The 9,797-nt window shown below is 47.9% G+C and overlaps 1 protein-coding gene across 1 annotated transcript; it reads left to right on the forward strand.

Moving 5' to 3' along the window:
* Window positions 1-991: 991 nt before the first annotated feature.
* Window positions 992-8,400, forward strand: IRF8 (interferon regulatory factor 8). The gene is made up of 8 exons (XM_064723272.1): window positions 992-1,165; window positions 2,975-3,158; window positions 4,191-4,279; window positions 5,083-5,194; window positions 5,465-5,512; window positions 6,137-6,523; window positions 7,084-7,199; window positions 8,214-8,400. The coding sequence occupies exons 1-8, from the start codon at window positions 992-994 to the stop codon at window positions 8,382-8,384; spliced, it is 1,281 nt and encodes a 426-aa protein (XP_064579342.1). The 3' UTR covers window positions 8,385-8,400.
* Window positions 8,401-9,797: the final 1,397 nt, after the last annotated feature.

Here is a 9,797-nt window from a genome sequence, read left to right on the forward strand (position 1 = left end):
TGGGATCCCAGAAGGGTTTGGGTTGGAAGGGACTTTAAAGTGGGCAGACGTTGGCTTGTGGGGCTTCCAAAAGCTGCAGGTGGTGCTGCTGCCAGCTGAGCAAGGGGAAAAGGGGCAAAGCAGCCCAATCCCTGTGCTGGGATGGAGCTGGCAGAGCTCAGTGGGTGTCCCTGCATGTGAAAAACACCAATCACTTGTTTTTAAAATTTTAAGTTTAATAGTAATAAAATGGTTATAAAAATAGTAATACAATTAGAGTAATAATAATTTTGGCAATTTGGATTAGGACAATATGAGACAATAAAACCAAAGAGTTACAGACAGTCCAGATACCTTTTTCTGGGCAAAATAAGCCTGAAAAAGACACACATTAACAGAGGATTAACCCTTAAAAGCAATAACCTTTTGCATATTCATAGACCTCATACATGATGCATAAATTCCATTCAAACACAGGATTCTGTCTGGTCAGTGTCAGCTTCTTCCTCTTAATCCTCACAGCGTCTTCAGGGCTGAGTGAGGTGGGAAGAAGTTCATTTCTTCTGATAATGGAGCAATAAATTCTCTTTCTCTGAAAGATTCAGGTGTCCTGTGGCTGCTATCTCACTGCAAGTCCTTTCTTTAGAACAAATATCTTACATAGCAGAGTTTCTACTTTAACATTTTGTTATCACTGTGGGAATCTACAAAATTAGGTGGTTTTGGGGAAAAGCTGCAAAAGGCAGGCTTCAGATACAGCATTGATACTTCCCATTGTCATAATCATGTTGTGAGACTGATGCTGAAGAAGAAACAGCTCAAAGCACTTTCCACAGCAGCCACGTTTCTAAACAGGCCCTCTTGCCAGCGCCAATAACCTCAAACTACATTTAACGCATTACCCAAGAAAACCAACACAGCATACCTTTCTAACACAACACCCATAATACTGACTTTAATTTTTGCGAGAAGCCAATGATAAAATACAGATTTTCTTCCCCCGCTGTGCAGGATGTGCGACAGGAACGGCGGGCGGCGGCTGCGGCAGTGGCTGATCGAGCAGATCGACAGCGAGCTCTACGCGGGGCTCATCTGGGAGAACGAGGACAAGTCCATGTTCCGCATCCCCTGGAAGCACGCCGGCAAGCAGGACTACAACCAGGAGGTGGATGCTTCCATTTTCAAGGTAGGGAATGGCTTTTTCTTGGTGGCTCCTTCCTGGAACCCAGGAAATTCCTCTGGCTGCCCTGGAGGGCTTGAGACCAGCCAAGGAGCTTGGAGACCTTGGCACAGAACCCAAGACCCCTGTGCCTCTGATCTTGACCCATGGAAAAGATTACCAACCTTTATATGAACAATTACAAGTCAAGAGAATGGTAGTGAATTTATCATGGGGTGAAAAATAGATTTTTTGGGGTTTTTACAATGGGGGTTCAGGAGGCAAGATGGAGGAACCTGGGCGTGTCCAGCCTTTCTCCTGCTTCTTCTTGGCCTCCATCTTCTGCTGGGATGTTGGCATTTTTACATTGGTTTAAGGTAGAAACTCACTGTCTAACACAGGTGATAGGTATTGGGAAGTTATGGTAAATAATGTACAGGTAGATTTTGGTATAAAAAGATAACCAGTGTGCCTCAATCTGACCTGCCAGACAGATCTCAGCAGGTCAGAGAAAGAATGTTATAGAAATAAGAAATAATAAACAACCTTGAGAACAAGAACAAAAGAATTCTGACTCCTTCTTCAACAGCTGGACTGGGAAAAAGAAGCTTGAATATCTCAGAGTCACTGTGAGCAGCAGAGATTCTGAGAGTTCCTGGGCTCTGTGCTGCTGGTTTTGTCCCTTGGTGGGACATGGCCACGCTGTCTCTGGGTTTTACATCTTTAACCCTTGCAGGAGATGCTGCAGTTGGTCTCCTGGCTTTTTAATTTGGGATGATTTATTCCTTTTCATCAAAATTTAGGACCAGTTTTAAGCATGTTTGAATCCAGGTGTGATGTGAGAAGCAGCTTTTGACCTGCTCTGAACTTCTCATCAGCTTGATGATAAAATGCTGATGAGTTTGATGATAAAATGCATGATAAAATGCTGGGTTTATGTTAAAAAAAAACCTAAAAGGACTTTATAGGTGGGAAGGAAGGATTTCACTGAAGCGGGGATTTCCAGTTTTGGAAAAAATGGGAAAATTCCATCCTGAAGCAAAAAGTTCAGGTCTTCCCCAGGAATTCCCTTCCCTCTGACCCCAGTTCCAAGTATCTGCACTGGTGAAGGAGTTTAATTTCAGTAAGAACTGGTTTGGGAGCACTGAGTTATGAGGATAGCCTCCAACTCAGCTCTCTGAAAATACAGAAATATCTATAAAATAAATCAATATGTATATGTAAAAAAGATGTAATGCTTTTCATTATTCCTATGGTAATATAATATGTTCTCCTACCAAGAGCACAAATTATGTTCCACCAATTTATGTAAACCACAATTCCACAAATTATGTAAACCAATTATATTTATTAATTTAATATTTTTTATATTTATTTAATTATATTTTTATTTTAATTTAATTTAATATTAATTTAATATTTTATTATATTTATTAATATTAGTCAGGAGCTGGGCAATGAGGTTTATTTTGATTTTTGAGCAGCGATTCCTCATGCTCCTGACCCGTATGTGCAGAAGTGAACCCACAAGTGATGATTTTGACCTCTGCTTTTTGCAAACCTGGCTTTTACAGGCCTTTTCTGCATTTCTGAGGTATTTACCAGCCTTTCCTGCATTTTTGAGGCAGGCAGTGCTGCTCTGCACCCCAAAGCCCCCAGGTGTGGTGGCTGTGCAGGTGGCTGCAGTCTAGGAGTGAAACAGCAAATCCCCAAGGGATGCTCGAGAGGGTGCAAGATGCAAAATGCTCTCTGCAGGCCCAGCTCTTCCTCCCTGAGAGGCTTTGTAGGGCTCACAGGGAGGATTTTCTTAGTTTTTTTTCTCATTCTTTGCTTCAGGCCTGGGCTGTTTTCAAAGGCAAGTTCAAGGAGGGTGACAAAGCCGAGCCGGCCACGTGGAAGACGCGGCTGCGCTGCGCCCTGAACAAGAGCCCTGACTTTGAGGAGGTGACAGACAGGTCCCAGCTGGACATCTCCGAGCCCTACAAGGTCTACAGGATCGTGCCAGAGGAGGAGCAGAAGTGTGAGTTCCCCAGGAAGGGGCTGAGCCCTGTTTTGGCTCCATCCTGTGAGCACAGCCCTGCACCTGAGCACGGTCCCTGGCCAGCCCTGCCCTGTCCTTGTCCTGCTCTGGTTTGTGCTCTGTGCTTGTCCTGCTCTGCAGGTGTCCCCTGGGGTGACAGGGAGGGGAGGACAAAGCCCAGGCTTGGGGTTTTTAACCCCTTAAACCCCTTAAAGGAAATATGGGACAGCTGCAGCCTCATGGGAGCTCTCATTCCCTGAGGATGTTGTAGGCGCAAATTCCACTTCCCTGCCTGGGGGAGTCACATGAGCCTCAATCTTTATTTTCCTCCCAACCCAGCCTCAATCTTTATTTTCCTCCCAACCCCTGCTCTGTGAAGATGGTGAGGAACTGCAATAAATCCCTTTTCTTGCTGGAGGAGCAATCATTTTGCAGAGAGCTGCTCTGATGTCCGCTGTGGCTCAGCTCACACTAACTATAACTCTATTTGTGGTTAGGGGAGCCTGTGTGCTTTGTCCTTTAAGTTAAAAACTTGCAAAAAAAAAAAAAAAAAAAAGGCATGATTTTGCAGTCAGGAAATCTGCCTTTAGCATCTCTGTCCCCCCCAGCCTGTTCACACAGGGGCTGTGCTGCCACTATGCAAATGGCACTGCAGGTTCCCACCAGCAGCACCACTGCCCTGGCGTGGCTGGTGGAAAAAAGAGAAGCAGCAGCCCCAGCCCCAGTCTCTGGGGTGCTCAAAAAAACCCCAAACCCTCTCCTCTCCTCCAGCTCTCTCTCTGTCACCAGCCAGGCTTTTGATTTTTCTTGCTGCTGGTCCCTGTGCAGGGGGGAAATGAGTTGTAAAGTGATTTTTGGCCCCAAAAAAGCAGCTCCGGAGGGGCTGTGAGCCTCTCCAAGATGCTGTTACACAGCTCTGCTGTGGTTCCTGCTTTCACCACTTTCACTGGGTGAGAGGTTTTCAAAACCCTTCAGGATGAGCTGTGCTTGGCAAGTGTGGGTGTTCTGATGCAGCCCCACCTCTCCCTGCAGGCAAAGCAGGGGTGGCCAACGGGAGCAGCCTGAACGATGTCACCGACATGGACTGCAGCTCCTCTGCCATCGACGACCTCATCAAGGAGGTGAGGCCTCACCCTGGCTGCAGGGCAGGGCTTGGGGTGTGACCGTGTTCACAGGGGCTCTTGGACTGGGGAAGAGATGAGGATCTGACTCCATGTTTCAGAAGGCTTGATTTATTATTTTATGATATATATTACATTAAAACTATGCTAAAAGAATAGAAGAAAAAGTTTCATCACAAGGCTAGCTAAGAACAGAATAGCAAAGAATGATAACAAAGGTTTGTGACTGACCAGAGAGCCCAAGCCAGCTGGGCTGTGATTGGCCATTAATTAGAAACAACCACATGAGACCAATCACAGATGCACCTGTTGCATTCCACAGCAGCAGATAATCAATGTTTACATTTTGTTCTGGAGGCCTCTCAGCTTCTCAGGAGGAAATATCCTAAGGAAAGGATTTTTCATAAAAGATGTCTGTGACATTGGGTCAAGCTTTGGGAAAGCACTTCCTTCCCCAAATTGCCTCTGCAGAGCTGCAGGGTCGGGTTTGCAGCTCCTCTAGGTGAGCCAGCACCAGCACACCAGGTTCTGATGTTGGCTCCTGCTTTCCTTGTGCATCCAGCTGGGAGAGACCTTCCCTGGGGGTGGGTCTGTCACAGCTCTGTGCCCCTCCTTGGCCTTGTCACACCTGCCTGCTCACCCTCTGTAGCTCTTGAGGGTCATATTCAGATGTACAACCTGGACAATGCCAGACTTGCTCTTTCCACCCCCCCAAAAATTGGCTGGTGTTGCCATTTGGGCCCCCCCTGAGCCTTGCTGGAGGCATCAAATCCGCTCTGATCTCAGTATCTGCTGTCCCACAGCCCTCCTGTGTGGATGAGTACCTGGGCATCATCAAGAGGAGCCCCTCACCCCCCCAGGAGACCTGCAGGAACCCCCCAATACCCGACTGGTGGGTGCAGCAGCCCAGCCCTGGTAAGCAGCCAGCAGCTTGTGTGGTGTTTGGGAGGTTTTTGGGGCAGGAGAAATCTTCCTGTGTGGGGATAAACTGCTCCCCATTGTGTGTTTAATCTTCCTTATTAAGAATGTTTGAAGTACTCATGAAGAAATCCAGCTGGGAGATTTTTGCTGGCATTTCTCCTGTGGGAAACCTGGGCAGAAAATGAGGAGGGTGGTGGGGGGAGCTGAGGGATTGGGATTTGGGATTTGGGAGTGCAGGCTCAGCTTGGCTTTCTGTGCCCACAGCGTTGCCCCTGATGAATGGATACTCCAGCTATGAGCAGTATCACTCAGGTAAGGCTCCTCACCTGGCCAGCAGGTGTTTGTCTCTCTGTTTGTGGTGGCAGGAGGTGGCTCTGACTCTGTCCCCCACCTTCAGGGAGGCTTTGCTTTTGGTTTGGGAGGTGCTGCACCCTCCTGATTATCCACATTGCCATGCTGGGATGAATCCTGCCTGGTGGCAGGGGGGCACAGAGCAGCTGCTCAGGATGGGGGGAGTTTTTGGGATGGGGGGATCTGCTCATGGCATGGGGGGAGTGTGGAGCAAAGGCAGGAGGGAGAGGTTCAATGGGTTTGAAACTAAACCAGCAGAAGTTCCACCTCAACATGAGGAGAAACTTCCCATGGAGGAGGGTGTCAGAGTGGAGTTGTGGAATTTCCCTCTCTGGAGACATTCAGAGAGGAACTGATGGAACAAACCCCACCTGGATTTGTTCCTGTGTCACCTGCTCCAGGTGACCTGGGTGGTCTACAGATCCCTTCCAACCCCAACCACTCCATGATCCTGTAACATTGGGACCTCTCACTTGCTGATCAGCCCTGGAAATGTCACTCCCAGGAGATCTGGAATTTGGGCATGGCAGCCAGGAGCGCCTTTGTCCCTTCCCTGATGAGACCCCCATATCCCTCACCCCCCAGGTTATTCCCAGATGGTGATCAGCTTCTACTACAGCGGGAGGCTGGTGGGCCACGTCAGCACCTCGTGCTCTGAGGGCTGCAGGATCTCCCTGGGGCAGCCCTCGGGCCATGGGGAGAAGCTCTACGCCCCCGACGCCCTGGAGCACGTGCGGTTCCCGTCGGCCGACGCCATCCAGAACGAGCGGCAGAAGCAGATCACCAGGAAGCTCTTTGGCCACCTGGACAGGGGTGTCCTCCTGCACAGCAACAAGCAGGGCATCTTCATCAAGAGGCTGTGCCAGGGCAGGGTCTTCTGGAGCGGCAACACCATGGCCTACAAGGACAGGCCCAACAAGCTGGACAGGGAGGACGTGGTGAAGATCTTTGACACCAATTTGTTCTTCCGAGGTTTGTAGGAGCCTCCTGATTTTTTTTTTTATTTTTTGGTGTTGGGATTTTCTGCTCTTTCCTGTGGGAAATAAATCCTCTGTATTGGGTGGTTGAGGATGGTCAGCCAGCAGATGTGGTGGACAATCCTGGGTGGAAGCAGTTTGGGGTGGGGAAACCTTGAGGAGGGGATGGGAGAACAGGGATGTGACTCTGGCCAGAAACACCCTGGAAAAGCTGAGGTAATTCTGGGATCCCAAAGCCTTGGGATAATGCACAAAGGATTTCTGGAGCTTAAACCTGGTGTGAGACCTCCTTGGGCCCTGTGGTGGGGTTGAAAGAGTGCAGCCCTTTTTCCTTGCACACTTTGAATCCCTCCCTGCTGGGTTCCCAAGGGTGAGCAGGTGACACTACCAGACCTAGGAAGAAATAATGTGGTGTTGGGGGTCATGTGGCAAATTGGCAAATTCCAAACTGGAGGCTTTGCTTGAACCCGCAGCTTCCTTGCGGGTTGTTTGATCCCAGGGATGTGTAACAAAGCCCTTGGAGGGCAAATTCCAATTTTTCCTGTGTCCTTGCAGAGCTGCAGCAGTACTACAACAACCAGGGCCGCTTCCCTGACAGCAGGGTCATGCTGTGCTTCGGGGAGGAGTTCCCAGACGCGGTGCCCCTGAGGTGTAAACTCATCCTTGTCCAGGTATGGGGAGCAAAAGGGAACCAGGCAGGGTGGGAATTCTGCCAGCAGAGCCCCAGCCCTGCAGCATTTGGGTGTCAATGTCCCCACGGGGCATTTGGGTGCCTGCATTGGGGTGGAAGTGCTGTGGTGCTTTCCCAGAGCCTCCTGAGAGGTGCTTGGGCTGCTGGTTATCAAATCCCTGGAGCTGGGTTTGCAAATGAAGCTCCCTAAGGGCATGAGTTCTGTGAACGGCAGGGAAATCTTTCCTCTTCCTCCTGATCCTGCTTTGGCACTGGGATTTCTGCCTTTTCCTGTGGGAAATGGGGAAGTAAATCCCTGGAGTGGTGGGTTTAAGATCAGTCAGTGATGTGGTCAACAGCTGTGGTTGACAGCATTGGGGTTGGACGGGGAAGAAGGGGATGGGATGTGGGGTCAGTCCTCATGGCTCTGGTCAGAAACTTCTCCTTGGAGAAGCTGCAGCAGTTGTGGGGTTGGAAAGGCTCAGGACAGGGTTTCTGGAGCCTCTTGGGCCAGCAGGGATGTGACAGGGAGGGCACAGGCAGGGTGTGGCATCCCCTCTTGAGCAAGCAGAGACCCACCAGTCTGTGAGGCCCTGTGGGGATTTTACAAGATCAGAGACTGCTCCTGTGCCTCCTGCACTGCTCCTGACCTTGTCACCTCCTGCTGTCCTGCATGTCTGCCCCAGTGGATCACTCTGGATGTGCTGGGACACCCCCAGCCTGTCCTTGAACCTCAATATCCCTGCTGGCAGTTCCTTAGGCCTGCTCCTTTACCCCTGGGCCTGCTCCTTTACCCCTAGGCCTGCTCCTTTACCCCTGGGCCTGCTCCTTTATCCCTGGGGCTCATCCTTTATTCCTGCAGCTGCTTGTGGAGAGCCAGACCTGCTGTCCTGGCAGGACCTGTCCCCCTGTGCCCTGCTGTGTGTCCCCCAGCCCATCTCCACTGCCTGGAGCATCAGAGATGCCCCAAGAGCTCACTCCTCACTCAAGCCCTGCCCTCTTTGCTTTGTCCCAGGTGGAGCAGCTGTACCTGAGGCAGGTGGTGGACGAGGCTGGCAAGAGCTGCAGCTCCAGCCCCATGCTGCCCATGGCCGAGGAGCCCCAGCACGAGCAGGGCTACCGGATCTTCCAGGACATCTGCACCACACGGCCGCTCTTCAGGGAGAGCCAGCAGATCGCAGTGTGAGCCCTGAGGGGCTGGCCTGGCCACACCCAGACTGGTCCCACCAGTGCCTAAATGTCCTAAAAAGTGGCACTAAAACGTGCCTTATTTTCATTATTTTCTTTTTTATTTTTTGTCCTATTATTTTTATTTTTTGTCTTCTTATTTTTATTTTCTTCTTATTTTTATTTTCTTCTTTTTTTTCCTTATTTTTTCCTTATTTTATTTCCTTATTTTATTTCCTTATTTTATTTCCTTATTTTATTTCCTTATTTTTTTTCCTTATTTTATTTCCTTATTTTATTTCCTTATTTTTTTTCCTTATTTTTTTTCCTTTTTTTTCTTATTTTTTTCCTTTTTTTCCCTTATTTTTTCTCTTTATTTTTTCTCTTTATTTTATTTTTTCCTCTTATATTTTCCTTTTTTTCTTTTTTCCTATTTTTTCTTTATTTATTCTTTATTTATTCTTTATTTTTTCTTTTTTTCCCTATTTTTTTCCTATTTTTTTCTCTTTTTTTTCCCTATTTTGTTCTTTTTTTTTTTCCTATTTTTTTCTTTATTTTTTCCAAAAGTTGAGTTTTGTTCTTTGCTGTTTCCAGCACAGAGACTGTATAAATCCAGTGGTGAAAATTACCGTGAGCAAACAGCTTGGATGTTCAGTGTTTGTCCTGTAAAGAATTTATGATAAAAATTTTTGATAATAAGAATTTATAAGAACTTTATCATAAGAATTTATGATAAAACTTTTCTAGTTCCAGAACTGTCTGTAGCTCATGGCTGAGGGGCATCCAAGCTGTGCAGGAAGGTCAGGGCTGGCTTTGCTTTGTGTTGCCTTTGTTAATGGCCAGTCAGGCAGAACCAAAAAGCAGCAGCTGTAACCACCTGCCCCAACAATCTGCAACTCAGACCTTGCTGAGAGCAGCAATTCGATAGGAGGTGACTCTTGGAAAAGCCTTAGAATGCTCAAATTTAAGAAATTATATCCAGGAATCAGCTTTCCCCCTTCAAAGAGTCCTGCTGGTGCAAGGCAGGGTGTACCTCCCAAAGAGAACTCCTGAAATTCCTCTTTATTTTTTTTTACTGTGAGATTTATGTGTTTCTCTTTCACACCAAAGTGGATTGAAATTCGGGAACCCATGCAGAGATTCTATGTGTAAATATTGAATATGAAAACTTGGGAATCTTAATTTTTCCTGACCAGAGCCAGAGTTTATATAAATACACAGAATTTTAATTTTTCAAGATTGCAGCGTAGTGTGAATAGCTTGGCTTCACCCTCCCAAACACACGTGTGGGGCTCTCCCAGGCGTGCCCAGGCAGCGTCATCCATGTGTAAATCCTCATTTTCACAGCCTCTGAGTGTGCCCCCAGCTCTGGTGACTCCCAGAGCAGGGCTGCACATGTGTGCATGCCACCAAAGCTGCCTATTTATTGTAT

Source organism: Zonotrichia leucophrys, chromosome 11 (genome assembly GCF_028769735.1).
Source record: "Zonotrichia leucophrys gambelii isolate GWCS_2022_RI chromosome 11, RI_Zleu_2.0, whole genome shotgun sequence".
Classification (NCBI taxonomy): Eukaryota; Metazoa; Chordata; class Aves; order Passeriformes; family Passerellidae; genus Zonotrichia; species Zonotrichia leucophrys.

Excerpts from the sequence above, each read along its gene's own strand:
- IRF8 (XM_064723272.1), top strand. The coding sequence starts at position 992 with ATGTGCGACAGGAACGGCGGGCGGCGGCTGCGGCAGTGGCTGATCGAG. Across the intron at positions 6,524-7,083 it reads CACCAATTTGTTCTTCCGAG|AGCTGCAGCAGTACTACAAC; the intron begins GTTTGTAGGAGC and ends GTGTCCTTGCAG. Across the intron at positions 7,200-8,213 it reads GTAAACTCATCCTTGTCCAG|GTGGAGCAGCTGTACCTGAG; the intron begins GTATGGGGAGCA and ends GCTTTGTCCCAG.